The sequence below is a fragment of the Sapajus apella genome, unplaced genomic scaffold, assembly GCF_009761245.1.
Source record: "Sapajus apella isolate SASKATOON/1434 unplaced genomic scaffold, GSC_monkey_1.0 scaffold61, whole genome shotgun sequence".
In the NCBI taxonomy this organism is placed as follows: domain Eukaryota; kingdom Metazoa; phylum Chordata; class Mammalia; order Primates; family Cebidae; genus Sapajus; species Sapajus apella.
The window spans coordinates 4,921,387-4,948,011 of record NW_022437001.1 but is presented as its reverse complement, the minus strand read 5'-3'; the positions used below and the strand labels follow the sequence as shown (position 1 = coordinate 4,948,011).

The 26,625-nt window shown below is 39.4% G+C and overlaps 1 protein-coding gene across 2 annotated transcripts in view; it reads right to left on the bottom strand.

The window, feature by feature from the left end:
• The window catches only part of NR3C2 (nuclear receptor subfamily 3 group C member 2), a 357,173-nt gene that overhangs the window by 25,194 nt on the left and 305,354 nt on the right, over nt 1-26,625 (bottom strand). For both annotated transcript variants that reach the window (XM_032246540.1, XM_032246541.1), the window contains exons 7-8: nt 9,861-9,991; nt 3,988-4,145 (exon numbers count right to left, since the gene is read on the bottom strand). In XM_032246540.1, the coding sequence (XP_032102431.1) occupies nt 3,988-4,145; nt 9,861-9,991 (289 nt within the window). The remainder of the gene's footprint in view (nt 1-3,987; nt 4,146-9,860; nt 9,992-26,625) is intronic.

Here is a 26,625-nt window from a genome sequence, read left to right as displayed (position 1 = left end):
GTGCGGACGTGCCCTGAGAGCGGTGCGGACGTGTCCTGAGAGCGGTGCGGACGTGTCCTGAGAGCGGTGTGGATGTGGATGTGTCCTGAGAGAGGTGTGGATGTGGATGTGTCCTGAGAGAGGTGTGGACGTGCCCTGAGAGCGGTGTGGATGTGGATGTGTCCTGAGAACGGTGCGGACGTGTCTTGAGAGCGGTGTGGACGTGTCCTGAGAGCGGTGTGGATGTGTCCTGGGAGCTGGCATACTACGCACACGGTTTAAGCAGAACTTTGATCTACAGTCAAAGGTTCTTATCTGTGTAACCCTTAGAAACAAATGCTCTTTTTTCCACAAGGCGATCAGAACTAGGCTCTGAGTGTACAGCCAGTGCATTGTGAAGTTCTTTGCTCCCTTGAAGAAAATTCCACAAATGTTGATTCACTAATTTACTCTAATAAAAAAGCTGTAGGCAGTCTCAAGTCTGAGTAAGTGTGAATGTTAGAAAGGTCGCTCTAGACTTACAATGCATTTTTCAGTGTTCTGTCTGGAATAAGAATATAAATACAGTATTGAAGATGCTTCTGTCGGGCCACCTTTCAGATCAGACATTTTTGATATTTCAAAATAAATATTTTAGAATTAAAATAATTAGAATAATTTTTAAAAAGTGGTATTCTTCTTCTAACCAAGGTGGAGTGAGATGAATTGAAGCAACCAAAAGTACTCAGAATAAAGACCATGAAAAAATGGTTTCCAAAACACAGGCTATCAATGAAGGACAGTGACGCTAGAAGGAAACACAGAGAAAAGCTCTGTGACGCTGGCTTACACAAGGACTTCTCAGACACAGCCCTGGAAGCATGACCCATACCAAAAACAATCATCAACTGGACTTCGTTAAAATTAAAAACTCCTGCTCTTCTAAAAACAGTGCTAAGAGAATGAAAAGATCAGCCACACTGGGAGAAAATAATCATATATCTGGATTTGTAACCCGAAAATATAAAGAACTCTCAAAACTCAGCAATCAGAAAACAAATTACCCAATTATGAAAAGTGAACCAAAGAGTTGAACAGATACTTCACCAAAGAAGACATAAAGATGATAAATGAGCACATGAAAAGATGTTCACCATCATCAATCTTTAGGGAAATACCAGGTAAAACTACAGTAAGATATCACTGTTGCAGCTATTAGAATGGCTGAAAGTAAACAGACTAATCATGCCAAGAGTCAGCAAGTGTGCGGAGTGATCCATACTCTCATATGCTTCTCATGGGAGTAGTGAATTGTTCAACCATTCTGGAAAACAGTTTGGCAGTTTCTTGTAATATGAAAATATACCTGCTATATTACCCAGGTTTTCCACTATGAGGCATTCATCCAAGAAAGGAGAGAGTAAATGTCCGTACAAAGGCTTGTACATAAAGGTTCAGCACGGCTTTATTTGTAATAGCTTCCAAGCTGGTAACAAACAACCATCAATAGGTGACTACATAAAGTAACTAGGGGAAAATCCATACAATGGTAAACTGCTTAACAATAAAAAACACAACAAATTATTGAATTACTGATATATGAGATGGAATGAGTGAATCTCAACATAATTATGCTAAGTGAAGGAAGCCAAACCAAAAAAGACTACATACTGCATTGTTACATTTATATGTAACACTAGAAAATGCACACTAATCTCTGTTAACAGAAGCAATACAGAAAGCAACTGAGGAGGAGGGTAGGTAGAAAGGTTAAGGAAAGGCTGGAGAAAACTTTTGGGGTAATGGATATACTCGCTATCTTCATTGGGGTGATAATTTCACAGGTGTGTATATAAGTCAAAACTTATAAAATTGTGTACTTTAAATTTGTTCAGTTTATTGTATATCAATTATACCTCAATTTAAAATCCCCAAAAGATACTAATTTACTTTGGGAAACTTTGCATAAAATCAGCATTTATGATATAGCCATTCAAAAAACTATTCATTGAGTTCCTATCTATGCCAAGCACTGTGCTGGTGAAAACAAACAAACAAAAACTAGCAAAGGAGGTTTTGACTCATGGACCACTAAGTGAGGCCTCTTAGTGTTTCCACTGAGCTTTACTGCTTAAGGAAGGTCAATTCTGAAGGGCTTTTGAAAAACCAAGTTTTAACTTCTGTTGTCAGTCTCATTACATGGAAATTGCTTTAGAATGTTTCATCTATAATCACATGAATTTTGATACTACACTTGTGCCTAACTGAACAAATAAGAGAACTGAAGAAAGAACCACAAAACCCCCATTCTATTCACTACTCAGAGGGCCTTTCCACAAAATTAACAGAAGAAGGTAAATCTGCTATGTGCTCTCATGTAGATGGATCTGTGGTTTCAACATAAAATGTGTGGGAAGACATTGCTCCAGTTCCCTGCATTTCCTTTTGTGTGAGTCATGAAGAGCATAATTTGCTGTGTTCCCCAAAGCCTTGCTTACCATCATCTCTTATTCCTAAGATTTTCCACTAAGCCACACTCTTTAAGCCACCAACAATTAGCAAAACTATTTATCACTGAATTCGCCTTGTGGGAATTTGACTTCTGTCACGTGAGAAGTTCAGAGAAAGCAGAGGTAAATGATATACACAGGGTCTCAGTATAAAACACTGGGAAGCGACATGCTTTTATCAATCAACCTTATGCCATTAGTTACCACAGAGAGAACATTCTGCTGTCATAATGGGATTTCTAAAAGATGGACCATTATTCCAAAATAACACAATTATTGTGTTATTATAAATAATAACATGTTGACTGGTCATCAAGCCTGTCAACATTTTCCTTAAAAGAAACATATTTTAAAAAGAGTTTACTACTCAGATCTTGCAGGCTGAACTTGGGCAATAAATTTTTCCAAAGAAAGTATGGAAACTTCGCAAATATGAAGAACTAAATTAGCACGACTGCGTACAACATTCTTTCAGCCAGAATTGGAGACGCTGCTTGCAAAATGAAACAAGAAGCATATTTTAAATGACATATAAAGCTAGTTATCCAAATCAATATTTTGTAGAAACTGCTAAAAGCACCTTGGGTATATCTATAATTCATTAAATTCGAAACAAGCTTAAAATCTCCTTTCTGTATTGACACAAGACAAGAAAGGTAAATCTTATGAAGAATAATGAATATAGGATTCAAAAGTTGGCAAAGATTGAGATGATCCAAGCTGGCCCTGAACCACTAATAATGTTTTTGAAAGATTGGGTTATTAGATTAACAGTTATAGAAGATGGACTCTATTTATGCAACGTTAAAGCAAACATTTTTATTAACCAAACATTTCCTAAATTGCAAGCAAAAATATGAAACTCAATCTGACACCTGTAGCAAATCTGAGGGCCTTCCCTGGTCCAGGGCATACTCTCTGCTGTAAATGAGGTTTGTTCCAAAGGTTATTTGAAAAAAAAAATCCTTCTTCAGTTTTTAACTCTTGCTGCTTTCCACCAGATGATTTACCCTGATTCCTCCCAAAGCCCTGTGTGTGGCAGATGCACCTGACTCAAGCATACCCTGAGAATGATCCTATGGTTTAAGAAGAATATGTGTTCGGAGTTCTAAGCTAAGGAATCTGGGAGTGGCCAACCTGGAGATTCACTCCTTATCTGAAGAGGACATCCGAATCCCTGGATGGCCCATTCTTTGGAACGCAGGTTGTCCAGGGGATTGAGGTCCTTTGTCATGGGTTAAATGGAGGTTGCTAGGTGAAAATGCTATATAACCTGCATGTTTTTAATAAATGCACTGCTCCTGGACCATCCGGTATGTAAATACCCAATAAACCCTATGTCTCATTTCCTGGCTTCAGGTCTCTTCTTCAGCCCCTTGGGGCATGGTGACATCCTTACTGGGGTCAACAGGGATCTGGCATGACACCCTGAAAACTCTCAGTCTCTGTTTCCTTTGGTCAATAGAGTGCATGTGGTTGTTGATCCTTCACTTAGGAACCAAGGAGGGGCTCTACTCACGTCATGCATGGAGTCCAGCAGCTTGGTCAATTGGTAGAACCTCTGCCAGCTCTGCCCAGAATTGTTGGGACACTTAGTTACCATCTTCCTCAGTTCTTTGATGTAATTTGTCCTCATTTCTTCAAATGCAGCCTGGCTTTTGAGGCCATCCTTTGGAACTGTGTTAAAACAGACATGTAAATTTCCAGGATGGAAAACAACTTTAGCATTTTAGCAGGTAAGGTCATATAATGATTCTGAGGTTAGATACTGAATCTCAATTAATTACATTTGTGAAAAAATATGGCGGTTGTCTACTGGCAAATACTTGTACATGCACATACACAAAGAAGAACAACTATCAGATGTGTCTTTTCATATATTTTGCACAGACTAGTTCACTTAACCATGACACCAATATTATGACATAACTGTTATATCATTCTCATTTTACAGATGAGGAAACTGAAGACTGGAGGTTGAGTCTCTTGCCCATGGACACAACAAAAAATGGCAGAGAAGGGGCGGTGTAGACTTAAGTCTGTCTGTTTCCAAAGCCTGCCTCTCGACCACAAGGCCACTCTGCCTTGTGGCCGGTCATCAGAGTATTTTTGAATCCTAACTTGCCAATACCTCAGAAATAAGTTCAAATATTAAAGACATTCAGGGGAACTGGCCATCTACGAAGGGGAGGACACTGCTTACAAAGCAGCACTTTCTATCCACTTTGCACCCGGATTGTATGACCACTGAGGCATGTGACTTCCCAGCACAACCTCATGAAGAGTCTGTACACTGGCTTATGTGTGGGAGGGGGAACATCAACAGTGGTTCTGCACGTAAGGCAAAATTTAAAACTTTCAAAGAGAATGCGCCATGTTCATCTGTATCTTTGATAACGCAGAAAACTAAGGATAATATTTTCTTCTTTCCTTTCATGTGGCGGCTAGCTTTCATATTTTTTTTAAAAAAATTCACTTAAAAAGAATACTTTGAAATTCAGGACTTGTAAGCTTATCAAGTGCTTCTGTGACCTGCTGAGAGGCAGGTCCCAGGACATTTGTGAAAATACTTTATTAATAAATAAAGTCCAGGTGTAGGACAAAGTTTAAGCATTTTTTTCCCACTACGGCCAATAAATAGTATGTTTACGCCTTAACACTGAAAAAGAAAATCACCTAGAATTTTATTTTTAGGAGATAAACATCTAATGAAAATTCATCTTCGGATATTAACATTCTGGTATTGAAACTGCTCTTACTTTCACTTCTTAATTACCCAATATATTTGCTAATTTCCCATAACTGGTATAAATAATTATTTACTTGGGTCATCAGCACTTTGAGAGGGTTCTGAGTATTGCGTGCAACCCTGGAAGCCAGGCATGTTGCTGTTTCCAAATAAACCCTGCTATCCTACAAAAAGACATGGATTAGCTTGCAAATTAACTTCTACTATTATGATAATAATCGTCTTGAGTTTAATTGTTGAGACTTTTGATTTGTGGTTTAAGTCTATTTTTGTGAGGGGGAAAAATAAATCCCTAATAGCAACTGCACAGATTCCTGAGGCTGCCACAATATTAGTTGTGGTTTAAAATATCTGACATTCACATTAAACGTTAAAAGCTGTCCATTATATAACAAATAGTATTTTTTCTCCTTAAAGTAAAACTTTAATAGTAAAAAAAAAAAAAAAGTAAAGAACAGTAATAACCAGGATGTTAGTAGTAAAACCATAGATCCAATTTCCACCAAAATTTTAATGTTAAAAGTTTCTAAAAGACAGGAAAAGTTTGCAGATATCTTATGATTTCCACCCACCGATTAGCATTTAAGTTATAAGACTGCACAAAGTAAATGTTTAGTTTTTCAATATAGATACTTATATGGACATCATCTTATACATGATAAATTAGTAGTAGAATAAATAAGTTTCACTATTATATTTCAGTACCATTTGGTATATGTATGGTTAACTAAATTCATATTTCTGATAGTTGTAGATCAAAAATTCTAAAATTTATAGGAACTTGTATCAAATATTATACTTATATTTTATTGCAGTAAATGAAATATATTGCACCAGTTTCCCAGCCAGATTTTTTAGAAGTTGAAACAAACCCACAAATAAAGAGAACTTAAGCAAAACCTCAAATTTTGGAGTTCTGCCCAGAGTTTCTGAATTTACTTATTAAATGCAGCAGAGCTGCTGGAAATCATCCAGAATCTGGAGAAGAGCAAAGAGACAACTGAGGTGGACGTGTCTGCTTTCCTCTGCAAGCAGAAAGAACATGAGAGCCTCTGATGTCAGTCTCAAAAAACTTTGATACACTGGACATCAGGTGTGCATTTGACATTCCTGAGATGAAACATTTTCATGTGTTCTATCACAGATTAGCAAAACAAGCTTACTAGAGCCTGTGTGTTTTATGGTTCATAAAACGCTTTACTTACGTTTTCCTACCTTTTTATTTTGCTTTTTCTGCATTAAAAAAAAATCAGAATTCAAAGTACTGAGCTACTTGGGGGCTAATAAATTAATTCAAGCAGCTTCAAAATGATATCAGAATCTATTATAGGCTGAGTATATAAAAGGATAAGATCAATTTAGATTGAGTAGTCAACAATCATAAAGAATTAGTATCACAAGCACTTTAAAAATGTTTCATTTATAGTCTATCATCCATTCGTCATGATTTTCAAAATATGTTTCGAACCAGTAATGGTTAATAACCTAGCTTGGAAGGGGAATACAATCATTTTCAGTGAATTTAAAGATTATAGTTCCAAAGTTATACTCGAGAAAGAGTAAGTCAGAAACAACAGATACCTTGGTGAAGAGTGGAGCAGGGGCCGACCCTGCAGGTGAGGGGTGCAAACACAAGAGCTGCGGGAGATGGGGCTGGGTGTCATTAGTGAGGAATGGTGGGGCCTGTGGCAAACTGGAGAGAACATGCCCTGCCCCGGGCAATTGAATTCAATGAAAATAAAACCAAAGGCCAAAAGCAACCCCAAAAACCTGTGCTGGCCAAATAAAACACAGCTGTGAACTGCTGGCCCCACCTCCCTACCAGGGCTGCCGGTTTGCCCCCTCTGCTATGAAGTCTGCGATTCTGCCTACTGGACACCCCGTCCTCGCTGCTGCCATTGTGTGTCACCTGCCATCTGCCTGCCTTTCAGCCTCTCGGTCCCTGCTCTTCGGGGTGCAGGCAGGACACTGGAGGTCAAGTTCCAAGCTGTTGGTTTTAGTCCTAGCTCATGGAGGATACTCAACAAATCACACTGAAGTACCTCCGTTTTGTCAACTTGACAAGAGGGCTATCGATCTCCCAGGGTTATTTTAAGCATTCAATTAGATAACATATGGAAAAACACTTTGCAAATTACAAGTGAAGCAGGATTATTACCCATGTCACCCCTGCATCCCTTTTCCTGCTCTGATCGCTACCTGATTCCAGCTTAGTTTCCCCCGACCCAGTCCCTCTCTGCTGGAAACAGCAGCTCTTCATACACATTCCATCCTGAGCACCTTGGCTAGTCTTGCCCCTCTTCTCCAAATGACTTACTGATCACTGCCCATTCTCTCACACCTCTGATTCAGGGGCCCATGGCAAGGGCAAGGCACGGAGTGGCTACACCAGGTTGTCACTAGGCACCCTCTCCTCCTCTAAAGTCCATGCCACTCGCCCTGGCATCCTTGCGGGTTCTTGACATCCAGAACATTTCTCAGTTTCCTCTGTGGCCATTGCACATGGCTCTGAGTTTTCCTCTCCAGACTGTCTCCTGTCATCTTTCTGGGTCTTGCCCTCATCTGATGGGATTGTCTCAAATTCTTTCCCCTCTGTTGGAAAATTCCTGTGCCGTTGTTTGAATTACGGGTGCCACACATCCTTGCCAAGGCCAGTCCTGTCCTCTTTTGTCTCCACTGGAGCTTTATGCTTTCTCTCCTCCCATACCTGGTTCCGGAAGCCCAAAAAAGCTTCTCATCAATCTGCAAGTTCCTGGCATGCTGGCACCTGCCAATACCTAATGGTCAACTCCAGGGGCCTTCTGTGAGGGTTCTCAACTTTCTCTGTGGAAGCCATGCTGTTAGTCACACCCTTTTTGGAAACTCTCACCTCCTGGCTTCCAGTACCATACACTCTCCCAGGTTTTCTACCTCTCTGACAGTTTTGTCTCTGTCCCTGCAGTCTCTGCCCCACTCCCGTAACACAACTCCACTGGCTCTCTCTGGACCACGGTAACCCCACTCACCACTGGAATTACGCTACAATTTTCTATAAGGTTATTCAAATGTACATCTCAGTGCTCAAGCCTGTCTTCACAGTCCCAGTCCCCAATTTTCCCCATCTTTTGGCTGTTTCTATCAGGACACAGAGTTGGCATCAAAAAATTAACCTATCCAAAACAGAACTCATTTTACATTCCAGAAAATCTGCTCCAAGTCCTGATGTTAACATTCCTATTAATGGCATCACTGCTGTGGCTAGTCATTTCTTTGCGCTCAAAACCTGTGTCACTCTGACCTACAGCACTTTTACTTCCCTTCCCAGGCAGCTGCCAGGGCCAAGTCTAAAATGTTTCTGGACTCCACCTGCTCCTGTCTATCATATTAGCAGTCGTGGTAATCCGGCCCACTATTTCCACAGGCTCCAGCAGGTCTCTGTGCTTCCAGTCGGGCTAAGTTCTCTGTCTCTGCCTCTCTCCCGCCCTGTCTCTATCCTCTTGAATCTGTTCTGCCAGAGAGCCTTATAAAGCCATACAATATGGCTTTGATCCCATCATCCCACTGCTCAAAAGCCTTCAGCATTCCTCCTTTCTGCCCACCTAATAAAGTTCAGATTTCTTCAATGGACATTGAATACACTGCTCTAATTGACATCCCAATCTTGTTACCCACAACTCCTCCACCCAACATAACCTGACACACCTTTAAAAAATAAATTAATACATAGGTAAAGAATTTGAAGGTAAAACCGCCCCTCCCGCAACTAAGTGTTACTGCCTATAAAGACTTCCCCACAGGTCTGCACTCATTCGTACTCATGCTCACAGCAATGCCATCTCACACCTCCTATCCAGCCTACAATCCCTGCAAAATCCTCCAAGATTCAGCTGCACCATGTATCCCTCCCGGGTCCCCAGAACTGAATGTGCTCTTCCCTTCTTTGAACCACCATGACATTCCTTACCTCTATCACAGTATATAACCACTTTCCATATGTATTAAAGGTACCTTTGGCCAGGCGCAGTGGCTCATGTCTGTAATCCCAGCACTTTGGGAGGCCAAGGCAGGTGGATCACTGGAGGTCAGGAGTTTGAGACCAGCCTGGCCAACATGGCAAAATCCCATCTCTACTAAAAATACAAAAATTAACCAGGATAATGGCACATGCCTGTAATCCGAGCTACTTGGGAGGCTGAGACAGGAGAATTGCTTGAACCCAGGAGGCGGAGGTTGCCCTGAGCCGAGATCACGCCACTGCACTCTGGCCTGGGCAACAGAGCAAGACTCCACTTCAAAAAATAAAATCTTTGAACTTTTCTTAAAGTATAAACTCCATGAGGATAAAGACTGTGCTTCATTAACCCTTGTTTTTCCTGAATTGTCCAATCCTACCATACACGTAACAGACACTTTATAAACATTGAGTGGTTGGATGGATGAAGGAATAATGGGATATGCTCTTTTACATGCCCAAAGCTTCATACTTTGCAAGTAACTTAGTTCATCAAAGGTCAAAGCCTTATTCCCATTTCTTCAGTGTGGTTTTTTGTTTGGTTTGTTTTTGTTTTTGGTACCGACTACCTGAACACAATAAACAGGCTACTGCCTTATGGGGAAGATGATCTGATAATATAGAAAAAGTACCAGGATGGGCATTATTTTACCTGTGCTCAATAGCAGCAAAACTTTCATGATGGTATATTCTTCAAAGGTGAGCTGCAGCCGAATGAACTGAAGGCTGATTTGGTGCATCCCCTGGCATAGCTCATACATGGCAGACTGATGCATCTTCTCTCTGCAAAGGAAAAGAAGAAAATGTCTGAGAATGCAAGATTCATTATCAAACCCAGACTGGCAGCCTGAGGCAGCTTAATAAGAGATCTGAGTCAGAATTCTCCTTCTGGCTTCAACATGGAGCAGATGTGTATTTTAAAGACAAGTTGGATGCCTTTCACAGTGATTGGTAAATTGCTTCTAGACCAATACTGCTGGGCTGTTTACTTGTACCCTGTGAGAATGTGTCAGAAGCACTGAAACAAACCCTTTTCAAAGTGTGCCATGAGTTCATTTTATGTCAAGACTAATACTGACTGATTAGAATTATGATGTGTTATAGTGAGACCATCCACAAAGTGGAGAAGCTGCTGTGATCTGGGGCAAAGCCCACAGACTCTTATTCCTTTTCAGCGAAGATATCCAGTACTTAGTATTTGGAAAGGACTGGGCTAGATGCTATGAACACAGGATGCGGATGACCAATCTGATTTCTGCATGAGCCTTCCTTATAGAGGTCATGGAACATGTTATTAACTATATACAGCAACATGTTTTAAAAGGGAAATTTAAAAAATACTTTAAAAGGTGAGAAAGCCAAATGGAATCTCTCTGATAAAGAGAAAAAATGACTGGGGGGTTTGGCACAACATATACAAATACTTCCACACACACACACAGCCAACAATCCCCTCACACCACTATCCACTAAATGTTTCCATAAAAATCCATGTTATATAACAAGAAATCATAATTTTCTCTTTGCTTGAGAAGTAAGCAAGGCATCACTTTTTTTTTTTTTTTTTTTTTTTTTTAAAGATGTTTTTCCTGAAAGTAATAAACCTTTTCTAAGACCCTGGGTAATACTGGTTCATAGTGAACAGACTGTAAAAGGTGAAAGAGGGCAGGCTGTGGTGTCTCACACCTGTAAATCCCAGCACTTTGGGAGGCCAAGGTGGGTAGATCACAAAGTCAGGAGTTCAAGACCAGCCTGGCCAATATGGTGAAGCCCGTCTCTACTAAAAAAACGCAAAAATTAGCCAGGTATGGTGGCAGCTGCCTGTAGTCCCAGCTACTTGGGAGGCTGAGGAAGGAGAATCACCTGAACCCAGGTGGTAGAGATTGCAGTGAGCCAAGATTGCACTGCTGCACTCCAGCCTTGATGACAGAGCAAGAGTCCATCTCAAAAAAAAAAAAAAAAAAAAAAAAAAAGAAAACGAAAAAAGAAAGAGACAGTATTGGCGAACAATGGGAAAGGACTTGACAAAGGCCAAAGAAACAGAAAACGCGGACTGGATAGCGGATCCATTTCCAAGGGTGACTGAAAGCAGGCGGCATCCGCAGGACAGCAATGTGGGAATCTCTCTTTTAGGGTGCACTCTTGGGCTCCCATCAATTGGCCGAAATCTCGTGTCTCAATTCTGAATGCCAGTTATAAGGAACCCATAATGAAACATAGCACGTGTTCTCTGCATTATTTTATGTTTTTCCTCTCCTCCTAATAAACTAGAAACCATTTTAAACTAAGGAAATATTTTAAACACACACATGCTAACAGCAGGAGCTTCTGGATCTACCATACAGAATTAACAATGTAAACAAATGTTTTTTTTGTTTAAAAACAAAATAAACAATGTAAACACATATTTTTGCCATATGTGCATCAGATTTTTAAAAATTAAACACGGCAGAGTTAAGGCCCACTCAGTCTTCTTCCCTGTCCTATCCGTCTCTTCCTCTTTCAAGAAGGGAACCACCCGGTCTGGGTGATTATCACTTCCTCTCAGATGTGTGTATGTATGTATGTATAAAAACAGGATACAGTACTGCTTTATGTAAATTTGAAATTAGATATGCACATCCTTCTGCAACTTATTTTTATTCAACAGTAACTTTTGATACAGGTAACTAAATTAATCCATTTTAACTGTTTTGAGCTTCATTTGTTTGAATGTACCACAAATTACTTATCCATTCCACTACTGATGGACACCTGGGCTGTCTGGTCTTTACTGTTATCACAAGTGATGCCCAAGGAATATCCTTATCATTTCTATAGGACACAATGAAAACAGAACTGCTGAGTCATAGATGGGTGCATGTTCCCTGCTTTCATTCCCACCAGCAGGGCATGAGTGTACCCTTACTCCATCCACATCCCCACCAATGCTTGCCATTATCCAATTTCATTTTTTTTCCATCTGATGGGAGGTTGAATGGGTAGCACATGGTTGCTTTTGTTTCCATGTCCATCGTCAACAGTAGGTTCAACGTTTTTTTCTCAAATGTTTACTCATCATTTGGGTAGAACACGTGCTATGTTTCATTATGGGTTCCTTATAACTGGCATTCAGAGTTGAGACACAAGAGATTTCGTTGGTGATTTGACTCTTCGTATCTTTATCAATTTCCCCCATTTTTTCCTTCTCGCACTAACACCATTTTTATTTCTAATAATTTGACTTAAAAATGTTGTCTGATCTGCACATTGTTTTTCTTTCTCTCTGCTTCTTTTTCTTGCTCACTTTGGAATTTGAGAGGTGTGTCATCAACCTTTCTTTTGATCCTGACTTTCAAACTTCCCATGTGATTATATTTCACACATACCATATAAACACAAAAGGCTGGGTTAAAAAATCTGAGAGTCTCTGTATTTTAATAACTCAGTTTAATCTGTTTTTATTTATCATGATTACTGACAAGTTTGGATGTTCTCTACCGTTTTAGCTTACTTTCCTTCCTTTTTCCCTCCTTTCTCCTCTTCCTTTTATTGAATTGATCTAGCTTTTTAACCCCCCTCTCTTATGGCTTTACTGGATTTAGAAGCTGTACATTCTGTTTTTACACCTTAAGTCATCATTGTTAAATGCAGTTTCTCTCAGATGCACACATTCCAGGTCTGCTTAGATTTTCCCAGTGTTTCTGTGACTGCCCTCACTTCTTGCACTTCACTCCTGAGTTCAATTTCTTACTTACTGAAGAACGTATTTTAGTAATTCTTTCAGCAGTGATTAGTTGATAATGTTCAGGAGCCGGGTGTGGTGGCTCATGCTTGTAATCCCAGCACTTTGTGAGGCCGAGGTGGGCAGATCACCTGAGGTTAGGTGTTCAAGACCAGCTTGGCCAAAATGGTGAAACCCCATCTCTACAAAAATACAAAAATTATTGTATTACGGGCATGATGGTAGGTGTCTGCAGTTCTAGCTACTTGGGAGGTTCAGTTGGAAGAATTACTTGAACTGGAAGGTGGAGGTTGCAGTGAGCCAAAATTGTATTGGACTCCAGCCTAGGTGACAGAGCAGACCTCTTTCACCCAAAGAAAAAAAAAAAAAAAAAAGTTTATGTCCTTTGGTCTCAATTTGTCTGAAAAAGTCTTTATTTTACCTTCCTTCCTGGATGATAGTTTAAAAAGCTATGGATTTCTAGCTTGAAAAGTGATTTACCACAGTACTTTGCAGATAGCATTTGACTATATCTGGGCCTTAATTGTTGCTGTTGGGAAGTTAACTGTTAGTCTAATTGTCATTCTCCTGAAGGTAGCCTGCATTTTTCTCTTTGGAAGCTTTAAAAATTTTTCTCCATGTGTATGATGCCTGCAGTTTCATTATGATGTACCGAGGTACAGACTGATTTTTATTTCTCCTGTTCAGGACTCAGTGTCCTTATTCAACTTGCATATGTAAGTATTCCTTCAGTTCTAAAATGTTTTTAGCCATCGTCCCTTCAAGTATCATCTCTAACCTGTTCTTGTTATTTTTCTTTTTAAAACTCCAATTAGCAGTATGTTGGACCTTCTCCTTGTGTCTTCCACATTAGCCTCTCTCTCATATTTTCTTGCTTTTTCTCTCTCTGTAATGCATTCCTGGGTGATTTTCTCAGCTCTATTTTCCATATAATCTACTGCTTAATATCTATAGTGTTTTAATTTTAATGGCAGTATTTTTCATGTTGAGGAGCTAAAAAATGCACTATTTAATTTTCTCTCAAACATTTCTGTGATTTCCCATATTTTTCCTTTATATATCTAGATATTAAACATGCTTATTTTATAGTTTCTTTCAGATGTTTTATTCAATTTTGGGGTTGCTAATATGCATATCTAACATGTATTGTTTTGTCAGGTATTGTCTTCTGGGTGAATCCCATGGGTTCTGGCTTCTGGATGGGACTCTTACAGAGTTTTAGCATTTGCAATTGTCATGGGTATAAGCATTTTACTTGTTCTGGAGCAGTTTTTATGCTAATTTCTCAGCTTAAACACTTTTTGCAAGACTCATGTAGTTTAAATTTAGACTCCACACTTGATGTGGTGCAGGTTTGTGTTTCTTATTTCTTTCAGCTTCCTTGCCATACTGGCTGTTGGTTTAGTGTTATTGTCTTTGTCAGCAGAGAATGAAATCTTTGCCAAGCCCTGGATTCATGCAGGGGGCTTTATTTCAGGCGCTGGCCTTTTTGGAGTCTAACTTCTTGTCACTTTTCCCTGTTTGTATTCTAATACCCACCCCCCTAAAGCACATATCTGCATTTAATAGTCTGTGGGCCGTCTGTGGCATAAGTTCTGCCTTAAAACACCCTGGCTATGAATTTCCTGTTTTTGCGCCTTTTAAAAAATTTTCTTTTGAGCTTGGCTATATATTTAAAACTTTTTTAAATGTAGAATTTTTGTGTGTTTAGAGCCAAAAAATAAAAAAATTAAAAATTTAAAAAGCTCAGTTTAGTTCCATCATTTCGATTGGTAACTGCAAACTTTGTAAAGGCAGGATCCATGTCTGACTAACTTTTTTAAATGTCAAAAAGAATATAATAGACAAGTGCTATGTGTCAGTCTTTGATAAGTGTTTTTCATGAATGAATGAGAGAGAAAAAAGAAAGGAAAAAAGCAAAGAGAACAGTTAAAGGCTATGAAATGAAAACATACAGATTTGCATATGATGATGGTGATTAAGGAAAAGGAATACTGGCAATTTATAAAAAGTAAGATTATCAAGTGGCCACAAAATTAGAAATTGCATTTAGGAAGTTCTACAGAATTTTTTGAGAGAAAGAGAGAGACTGATTTAGATTGTGACATGGGTAAAGCAAGTTGGAAAATCAGGATGTCTGTAGAGCATAATGCAACATGCATTTCACACTGTGTGGTATGAAAAGTGCCCTCACGTGCATTTAATTCCTTAAGGGGGCATCCCTGGCTTTGCCCTAGCAGGTCCTAGAGGTGCACAGCCCATTAGCCTTTCAGCATGCTTGCTTTGTGATCTGGTAGATCTCAGGCATACTACATGTAAAATTGGAATACTAAAAAAAATTCCAATCTTGCAGGGATGTATGAACGAACTATATGGAAGGTCTTACATTATAAAATACTTCACACGTTAGTTTTTTGGAAATCATAGAGAGAATATAATGCTTCTTGTGAGATCAATGATCATTTTGGTTGGAACAAACCAAAAAAGAGTCAAAGTCTTACAATGAGTTTTCAGGAAAACGATATTATGTTATTATTTTAAATTATTTCTATATAGAAGATGGTAAATCTAGGGAAAAACCAAAGATAATGTAGATTTTCAGAAGGTAGAAATAACTTGCCGAGAGTAGAACATGAGAACACCTCCATGTCAGAGTGCTTCTGTCATCAGATGTGTTAACAAAACATTCACACACAGATTAAAGGTTAAAGAGAGACCTCAGATTCCACTTGAAAACAGATTAGAACACTAATGTGTGACAATACACCTAAAGAAAGCATCTTTTTGCTACTTTAGTATGAACAGCAGCTCTTTTTAAGTCTTTGTGAGGTAGTAACTAAATAACCTCTACAGTCTCCATAGCTATCATTTATGAATTGCCCAGCCATACATCAGAGCTAAATTTCTTCTTGCTAAATCTCGCAATGCCGAGTGAGGAATTATTCTCATGTTCATGGTAAGGAATTTTAGGTACATGTGAAGCCAGGATCCAAACCCAGGTTTTTTACTGCAAAACTAATGCCTTTACTTTCTCCATATGCTGGCCTGAGTAATCATTTTTAGCTCTTTTTTCCGGAGTCATACAACTCTATTCAGTACCTCTGATGTTTTGTTATTATAGCCACTCATTTGTTTACTCTTTGCTCCCCCTTATGTGGTAAGATTTTGTGTTTTCAAATTCCATTGCTGTTTCCATGGCATGAAATTGAAGTCTCTAACTGAAGAGTACTGAGCATTCAATATAGCTTGAAATTTCAAGAACATAGGTCATCTTGAAAATGCCTTTTATGTCACATCATTTTGCACATTTTTTGTGCAATTAATTGTCCAATTTTTTGCACAATTAGATTAAATGTATAGAAATGTACATCCAAGGAAGTTGAAACTAGGACAATATTTTTGGCGTGACATTGCTATTAGTTTTGCAATATCACTTCACAGAATATACTCTTTGCTACATGCTTTTTATTCATGTAAGTTTAGCTCATTTTGAACAGAATAATGTAAAAATATACTGACTACTTTGGGAAAGAGAAACAAGCTTGTATAATGCTTCTGTAAAACGAAAGTAGATGCATGATCAAAAGTCACCCTTGAAAGCGGACTAACACAAATGTGGTAACAGATTACTGATGTAGAAAACAGCTGTATAATGAACATCAGACCTGAATAACTGATGGCTGCTAGTCTCTATGTAAGAACCGTGAGTACTAATATTCTTGCATGTGTAAGCCATTTCTAAATATCTTCTTATTTGCAGGAACAGAATAAAAACTTTACTTTTGGATAAATAAACACAGCAGCCAAAGTGGGTCTAGAGACGCAGTTCCAATTCTAAGGAGGCTGGGTTAAAATCTATGACAACAATAGTTCCAAAATATTTTTTAAAAAACACTTCAATAGTTTTGTAAACTTGAAACTTTCTCAAATGAGGAAACCAATTTTATCTGTAGCTATAACTTCATCTGGTCTTCTCTTAGAACATCCATTATACTAAAACTAAAATCATATGATTATTTGGAAATAGTTTTAAACTATTATGTTAAAATTATCTAACTTCTCCAAATCTTACTCACTTGGGACTAAAGTGAATAATGAGAGTTAGACAATATTTTTTCCTTGCTTTGGAGAGAATTTGGGGTTAGAAATGGGGTTTAATTCACATAATAACAGTGGGAATTAGAAAAAACCCATTAAAATCAGAGTGTAGGTAGAGCATTCAAAATTTAAATGACCTGGGTGCTGGCTGCCTGCTTTTAACTTAGCACCTAAGCAATCTGGGCAACTGTTTTATCTACAGGACCCACTCATGCTGTCTTGCCATCATTATATGTCAACTGTGTTGCCCTATTTCACATTATGAGACTAGTCCTTTGAACCTATTAGCCAATGGCTGTCAGGAGGAACACCCTTGTTTTGTAAGTACTGGCTTACCATTTGGGTATCTAGAAGACCTTCTAGAAGTAGTTGATTTTAGAAATTATTGCCCCAAACTAAATGTAATCACAGAATCATATTCATGTACTTTGACAGAAGTAGATATTTGATTTGCCCAAACTACAAAGCATTACAGCTATGAACGCCTGCAGAACTCACGAGCTCTAAGTATGAATCGGAACATGTTCATGGATACTTCATGTGGTGGCCATCTACCACAGTGAGAACACAAACTAGGCTCGTCCACCTTTCAGTGTCTAAACCTGTGGGATGGTGTGAATTTCCCACCCATTCCAGGTTCTCATCAGCAACCTCTATTCTGAGGTTGCCTTGATCTTGTCAAAGGCTCCACTGAGTTCACCTTTGAGGTGGCTAGTTTTAAGGGCATGCTTACCATTCAGCTCCTTAATGGTCTCCCGAGGTGTTACCCCTGAAATTCAGCTAGACCACTAGGAAGTCACAGAGGCAGGCCTCCAAGGCAGTGCATTTCGCAGATATTATTTAGCATTATGCCTCCACTGAACTCTGTGCCAAGAAATAGCCCTTTGTAGAAAATCTCTGCATCTTTGCAAGACGGCTTCTGAAGATGACTTCCATTTTTCGTCACTCATCATTCTTATTAAGACTCACGTGATACATAGGCCTTGAACTTTAGGCCTGGAAAAAGCTTCTTTCTTAAAGCTAACTTCTACTTAATGAATCTCTGCAGGAAGTGAAAGCAGGCCACCAAGGCAATATTTGTCATTCATAGCAACATTATTCACAATAGGCAAAAGATGGAAGCAACCCAAGAGTTCATTGACAGATAAATGGATAAGCATGTGGTATATGTAGACAATGGGATATTATTCAGCTTTAAAAAGAAAATTCTGACACATGCTACAACATGAATGAACCTTCATATTATGCTAAATGAAATATGCCTGTTAGAAAAAGACAAATACTGCATGATTTCGTGTATATGAGCTATCTAAAGTAGCCACACTCATAGCAACAGTAAGTTAAACGGTGGTTACCAGGGGCTGCGGGGGGGTGGGAATGCAGAATTAGTTTACTGAGTACAGTTTTAGTTTTGCAAGATGAAAAAGTTCTGGAGACTGGTTGCACAACAATGTAACAATACTACTGAACTGTGCACATAAACAGGGTTAGAAGGCAAATTTTGTTATGTGTATTCTTTATCACAACTAAAAAAGTTTTGAATATTAGGAAAACAAAAATCTCTACAACTCATGATTCTACCTTTTATTTATTTGTTTGTTTGTTTGTTTGAGATGGAGTCTCACTCTATCACCTAGGCTGGAGTGCAGTGGCATGATCTCGGCTCACTGCAACCTCCACCTCCCTGGTTCAAGCGATTCTCCCACCTCACCCTCCCAAGTAGCTGGGATTACAGGTGCATGCCACCATGCCTAGCTCATTTCTGTACTTTTAGTAGAGATGGGGTTTTGCCATGTTGGCCTGGCTCATCTTGAACTCCTGACCTCAGGTGATCTGCTCCCCTCAGCCTCCCAAAGTGCTGAGATTACAGGCATGAGCCACCACACCTGGCCTATACTTTATTTGAGAGCAATTAATAATTGTGTTTAATAATGCAACTTCTGTTAGTATTCAGGTGTTTCATTCTTTCTCCTTTGATAATACACAAAATATCTATCTTACTCTCTGTTTTAGCTACTGCTTTTTGCCTTTTTGTGTCTTGATTGGCTTGTAGTTTTACTGTATCTGTGCTTTTATTGCAAGCTACGCTAAATGCTTTTAGAAAAGCATGTGGGGTAAAAATTCTTTAATAAACCATGATTTCAAAAAGTCACTCAGAAACAGTTCCTCAAAGACCTTTCTGATACAGTTTCGGTACCCTAAAGGGGAAGGAAAATAGAACTACCTTTATCATTCTTTTCTTTTTCCACGAACTCACATTTAATAAATGTAATCGTTTCACATAGGCCGATTTTATAAATGCCAAAGCACAAAAGGTTCCCAACTCTTCCACCTATGGCAACCAATGAAAAGAACAATGACATTTTAAAACGTAAAATCTTTTAGTAATATTGCACTAAAGTGTACCTTGTCAACTAAATATCTTATCTTATAGGTGTGTAAGACATTATTTAAGAAGGAACTACTAAAAGAGGCCTTTGAAATATTTCATGTTAGGCCCTGGATTAAACTCCACATAGCTCTCATCATTCTGAAGGTCTGTGCACTCTTCTGGATAGTGGGGTGCATACCTATGACTGATTTTTTTTTATGGTGCAGAGGTCCACAATTATGTGAGTGATAAGTATCTGGTAACAAACACAAGCAGGTAAATCTGACAGATTTCACAGACTTTCAGCTGTACTTTTCTTTGTAGATATAAACAAAACAAAGGTTGTTTTGTTTTGCTCAGTCAGGGTTGAAGTCTCTGGAATCTCAAGAGGAGGTCTCTCAAAAACATGTTTGCTAATATACGATTTATTACTTCAGTAAACCACCTCTAGGAATGTGTGTGTGTTACATTGTCAGAATGTAGGCAGCAATAATGTCAATCTTGCAACAGATAGTTTAAATAACTTGACTGGTGTGGTGCACACATGTAATCACAGCCGACCTGAAAGACCAGACCTTACATCTGATACTGCAAACTGCATCGTGTCTAAATAAATCTAACATCTTGTTACATGGTCAGTATAACAGATGGTCCGTGTCTCAGGCTTATTATATTCCTAAAAAACAGCCCGCAGAAAAACAGGTTTTTTCTTTTGAACCTCAATTAGAATAAAAATGACCCCAATTTGAACATTCAAATTATTCCAGTTTACTGTTTTTAATTTTTTTTTAGAGTCTTACTAATTTTTCCTTAACTGACAAGATATATGTGTAGAAGGACGATTTTGCCAGCTGCAGTTCTGACACCTGATCATTTTTATAGTACTTGGATAGTTTATTTATAACCAGGGTAGAACTCAGCCAGGAGGTCTAGAAATCACCTGAGAATGCCATTGTGGTCTGCCTCACTGAACTAACGTGTTAGAGAGACTAACGTCCCATTGGTCTCCACAACGTTCATCTGTTCTCTCTTAATTTTATACGGTCAATTCTATAACAGTTAAAAGCTAATTCAGGATTTTATCACCTCAGTTGATGTTCCAGAAAAGATATGTTTTCATACAGCTGCCTGTGGACTTCAACATCACAATATCCACTGACTTTAATGCATAGTTACACAGATCAGAATAACATGTGACAATCTAAAAATCTAGAAGGAGTCTTGTCATACGGCAACTGTAATTTACCACTGATAGTCCTAAAAGTCTGGAAACAAATTTTCAAACCATAAATTCTATATATAGTATTCTTAAAAACATTCCTTTATATAGTAGATTTTATTTTATTTTATTTTTCCCATTTATTTATTTTATTGCATTTTAGGTTTTGGGGTACATGTGAAGAACATGCCAAATTGTTGCATAGGTACACATGTGGCAGTGTGATTTACTGCCTTCCTCCCCATCACCTACATCTGGCATTTCTCCCCTTGCTATCTCTCCCCAGCTCCCCACCCCCCACTGTCCCTCCCCTATTTCCCCCCAACTGACCCCAGTGTGTAGTGCTCCCCTCCCTGTGTCCATGTGTTCTCAGTGTTCAACACCTACCTATGAGTGAGAACATGCGGTGTTTGATCTTCTGCTCTTCTGTCAGTTTGCTGAGAATGATGGTTTCCAGGTTCATCCATGTCCCTACAAAGGACCCAAACTCATCGTTTTTGATGGCTGCATAATATTCCATGGTGTAATGTGCCACATTTTCCCTATCCAGTCTATCGTTGATGGGCATTTGGGTTGGTTCCAGGTCTTTGGTATTGTAAACAGTGCTGCAATGAACATTCGTGGGCATGTGTCCTTATAGTAGAACAATTTGTAATCCTTTGGATATATACCCAGTAATGGGATTGCTGGGTCAAATGGAATTTCTATTTCTAGGTCCTTGAGGAATTGCCACACTGTCTTCCACAATGGTTGAACTAATTTGCACTCCCACCAACAGTGCAAAAGTGTTCCTATTTCTCCACATCCTCTCCAGCATCTGTTGTCTCCAGATTTTTTAATGATCGCCATTCTAACTGGCGTGAGATGGTATCTCAATGTTGTTTTGATTTGCATTTCTCTGATGACCAGTGATGATGAGCATTTTTTCATATGTTTGTTGGCCTCATGTATGTCTTCTTTTGTAAAGTGTCTGTTCATATCCTTTGCCCACTTTTGAATGGGCTTGTTAGTTTTTTTCTTGTAAATCTGTTTTAGTTCTTTGTAAATTCTGGATATCAGCCCTTTGTCAGACGGGTAAACTGCAAAAATTTTTTCCCATTCTGTTGGTTGCCGATTCACTCTAATGACTGTTTCTTTTGCTGTGCAGAAGCTGTGGAGTTTGATTAGGTCCCATTTGTCTATTTTGGCTTTTGTTGTCAATGCTTTTGGTGTTTTGGTCATGAAGTCCTTGCCTACACCTACGTCCTGAATGGTTTTGCCTAGATTTTCTTCTAGGGTTTTTATGGTGTTAGGTCTTATGTTTAAGTCTTTAATCCATCTGGAGTTTATTTTTATTGTAAGGTGTCAGGAAGGGGTCCAGTTTCTGCTTTCTGCACATGGCTAGCCAGCTTTCCCAACACCATTTATTGAACAGGGAATCCTTTCCCCATTGCTTGTTTTTGTCAGGTTTGTCAAAGATCAGATGGTTGTAGATATGTTGTGTTGCCTCCGAGACCTCTGTTCTGTTCCATTGGTCTATATTTCTGTTTTGGTACCAGTACCATGCTGTTTTGATTACTGTAGCCCTGTAGTATAGCTTGAAGTCCGGTAGTGTGATGCCTCCCACTTTGTTCTTTTTGCTTAGAATTGACTTGGCTATGCGGGCTCTCTTTTGGTTCCATATGAAGTTTAAGGTGTTTTTTTTCCAGTTCTGCGAAGAAGGTCATTGGTAGCTTGATGGGGATAGCGTTGAATCTGTAAATTACCTTGGGCAGCATGGCCATTTTCACGATATTGATTCTTCCTAACCATGAACATGGAATGTTTCTCCATCTGTTTGTGTCCTCTCTTATTTCGTTGAGCAGTGGCTTGCAGTTCTCTTTGAAGAGGTCCTTTACGTTCCTTGTTAGTTGTATTCCTAGGTATTTTATTCTCTTTGTGGCAATTGTGAATGGAAGTTTGTTCTTGATTTGACTCCTTTAAGTCTGTTATTGGTGTATAGGAAAGCATGTGATTTTTGCACATTGATTTTGTATCCTGAGACTTTGCTGAACTTGCTTATCAGTTTCAGGAGATTTGGGGCTGAGACGATGGGGTCTTCTAGGTATACAATCATGTCGTCTGCAAATAGAGACAATTTGACTTCCTCCTTTCCTATTTGAATGCCCTTTATTTCTTTTTCTTGCCTGATTGTTCTGGCTAGAACTTCTAATACTATATTGAATAGCAGTGGTGAGAGAGGGCATCCTTGTCTGGTGCCACATTTCAAGGGGATTGCTTCCAGTTTTTGCCCATTCAGTATGATATTGGCTGTTGGTTTGTCATAAATAGCTTTTATTATTTTGAGATACGTTCCATCAATACCTAGCTTATTGAGGGTTTTTAGCATAAAGGGCTGTTGAATTTTGTCAAAGGCTTTCTCTGCATCAATTGAGATAATCATGTGGTTTTTGTCTTTGGTTCTGTTTATGTGGTGAATTACGTTTATAGACTTGCGTATGTTGAACCAGCCTTGCATCCCCGGGATGAAACCTACTTGATCATGGTGGATAAGCTTTTTGATGTGCTGTTGCAATCGGCTTGTCAGTATTTTATTGAAGATTTTTGCATCTCTGTTCATCATGGATATTGGTCTGAAGTTTTCTTTTCTTCTTGAGTCTCTGCCAGGTTTTGGAATCAGGATGATGGTGGTCTCATAAAATGATTTGGGAAGAATTCCCTCTTTTTGTATTGTTTGAAATAGTTTCAGAAGGAATGGTACCAGCTCCTCTTTGTATGTCTGGTAGAATTCGGCTGTGAACCTGTCTGGACCTGGGCTTTTTTTGGGTGGTAAGTTCTTAATTGCTGCCTCAACTTCAGACCATGTTATGGGTCTGTTCAGGGTTTCGGCTTCTTCCTGGTTTAGCCTTGGGAGGAGGCAAGTGTCCAGGAATTTATCCATTTATTCCAGGTTTATTAGTTTATGTGCATAGAGTTGTTTGTAGTAATCTCTGATGATGGTTTGAATTTCTGTGGAATCTGTGGTGATGTCCCCTTTATCGTTTTTTATTGCATCAATTTGGTTATTCTCTCTTTTCCTTTTTATTAATCTGGCTAGTGGTCTGTCTATTTTGTTGATCTTTTCAAAAAAACCAGTTCCTGGATTTATTGATTTTTTGAAGGGTTTTTTGTGTCTCTATCTCCTTCAGTTCTGCTGTGATCTTAGCTATTTCTTGTCTTCTGCTAGACTTTGAGGTTTTTGGATCTTGCTCCTCTAGCTCTTTCAGTTTTGATGATAGGGTGTCAATTTTTGATCTCTCCTTGCTTCTCATGTGGGCACTTATTGCTATATATTTTCTTCTAGAGACTGCTTTAAATGTGTCCCAGAGATTCTGGTATGTTGTGTCTTCATTCTCGTTGGTTTCGAAGAACATCTTTATTTCTGCCTTCATTTCATTGTTTATCCAGTCAACATTCAAGAGCAAGTTGTTCAGTTTCCATGAAGCTGTGCAGTTCTGGGTTAGTTTTTGAATTCTGAGTTCTAACTTGATTGCACTGTGGTCTGAGAGACTGTTTGTTACGATTTCCGTTCTTTTGCATTTGCTGAGGAGTGATTTACTCCCAATTATGAGGTCAATTTTAGAGTAGGTGTGATGTGGTGCTGAGAAGAATGTATATTCTGTGGATTTGGGGTGGAGAGTTCTGTAAATGTCTATTAGGTTTGCTTGGTCCAGGTCTGAGTTCAAGTCCTGGATATCCTTGTTAATTTTCTGTCTGGTTGATCTCATATTGACAATGGGGTGTTAAAGTCTCCCACTATTATTGTGTGGGAGTCTAAGTCTCTTTGTAAGTCATTAAGAACTTGCCTTATGTATCTGGGTGCTCCTGTATTGGGTGCGTATATATTTAGGATCGTTAGCTCTTCTTGTTACATTGAACATTTTACCATTATGTAATGTCCCTCTTTGTCTCTTACAATCTTTGTTGCTTTAAAGTCCAATTTATCAGAGATGAGAATTGCAACTCCTGCTTTTTTTTGCTCTCCATTTGCTTGGTAAATCTTCCTCCATCCCTTTATTTTGAGCCTTTGTGTATCCTTGCCTGTGAGACGGGTTTCCTGGATACAGCGCACCGATGGGTTTTGTCTTTTTATCCAATTTGCCAGTCTGTGTCTTTTGATTGGGGCATTTAGTCCATTTACATTTAGGGTGAATATTGTTATGTGCGAATTTGATACTGCCATTTTGGTGCTAGCTGGGTGTTTTGCCCTTTAGTTGAGCTGGTACCTGTTGTTCCTTTATATGTGTAGAGCCTGTTTCAGGAGCTCTTGTAGAGCTGGCCTGGTGGTGACGACATCTCTGTGTACTTGCATGTTCCCAAAGGATTTTATTTTTCCTTCACTTATGAAGCTTAGTTTGGCTGGATAGGAGATTCTGGGTTGAAAGTTCTTTTCTTTAAGGATGTTGAATATTGGCCCCCATTCTCTTCTGGCTTGTAGGGTTTCTGCTGAGAGATCTGCTGTGAGTCTGATGGGCTTCCCTTTATGGGTAACCCGACCTTTCTCTCTGGCTGCCCTTAGCATTTTCTCCTTCATTTCGACCCTGGTGAATCTGACAATTATGTGCCTTGGGGTTGCTCTTCTTGACGAATATCTTTGTGGTGGTCTCTGTATTTCCTGGACTTGAATGTTTGCCTGCCTTGCTAGGTTGGGGAAGTTTTCCTGGATAATATCCTGAAGAGTATTTTCCAGCTTGGTTTCATTCTCTTCGTCGCATTCAGGTACGCCTATCAAACGTAGATTAGGTCTTTTCACATAGTCCCACATTTCTTGGAGATTTTGTTCATTCCTTTTTACCCTTTTTTCTCCAGTCTTGCCTTCCCGTTTTATTTCATTGAGTTGATCTTCGACCTCTGATATCCTTTCTTCTGCTTGGTCAATTCGGCTGTTGATACTTGTGCATGCTTCATGAAGTTCTCGTGTTGCGTTTTTCAGCTCCATCAATTCACTTATATTCCTTTCTATTTTGTCCAGTCTCGTTAGCATTTCATCAAATCTTTTTTCAAGGTTCTTAGTTTCTTTGCATTTGGTTAAAACATGTTCTTTAAGTTCACAGAAGTTTCTTACTACCCACCTTCTGAAGTCTGATTCTGTCATTTCATCACACTCGTTCTCCCTCCAACCTTGTTCCCTTGCTGGTGAGGAGCTGTGATCCCTTGTAGGAGGAGAGGTGTTCTGGTTTCGGGTGTTTTCATCCTTTTTGCTCTGGTTTCTTCCCATCTTTAAGGATTTATCCACCTGTCGACTTTGTAGTTGCTGGCTTTCAGACTGGGTCTCAAATCTTTCAGATTGACGTTCTGTTTGTTGATGATGAGGTTATTTCTGTTTCTTGGTTTTCCTTCTGACAGTCTGGCCCCTCTGCTGTAGGTCTGCTGAGGTTCACTCCAGGCCCTGCTTGCCTGGGGTTCACCTGCAGCAGCTGCTGAACAGTAAGGGTTGCTACCAGTTTTCTTCTTCTGCTATCTTTGTCCCAGAAGGATACCCGCCTAGTGTCAATCTGATCTCTCCTTTATGAGGTGTCTCTTTGGATATATAGGAGTCAGGGAGCTGCTTGCGGAGACGGTCTCTTCTTTATAGGAGCTCAAATGGTGAGCTGTGAGCTCTGTTGTTCGTTCAGAGCTGCTGGGCAGGTATGTTTAGGTCTGCTGCAGCAGAACTCATAAACTGCTTTTTGTTCCCAGGTGCTCTGTCCCACGGATTTAGGGCTTTATTTATGAGTGTCCGTTATGCTGCTGCCTTCTTTTTTTTTTCCTTCAGACCTGCCCTGCCCAGCAAGGAGGCAGCCTAGTCACTGTCAGCCTATAGCAGCTTTGCTGAGCTGCTGTGGGCTCCGCCCAGCTGCTGAGTGAACTTCCTTGCAGTCCTGTTTATATGGGTGTAGTTAGAACTGCTTTGGTGATGGTGGCCCGCCTCTGTTGAGGTGGAGTCTTTCTGCTGTGGCGGGTTGCCTTGGCAACGGCGGGCTGCCTCAGCAATGGCGGGTTGCCTT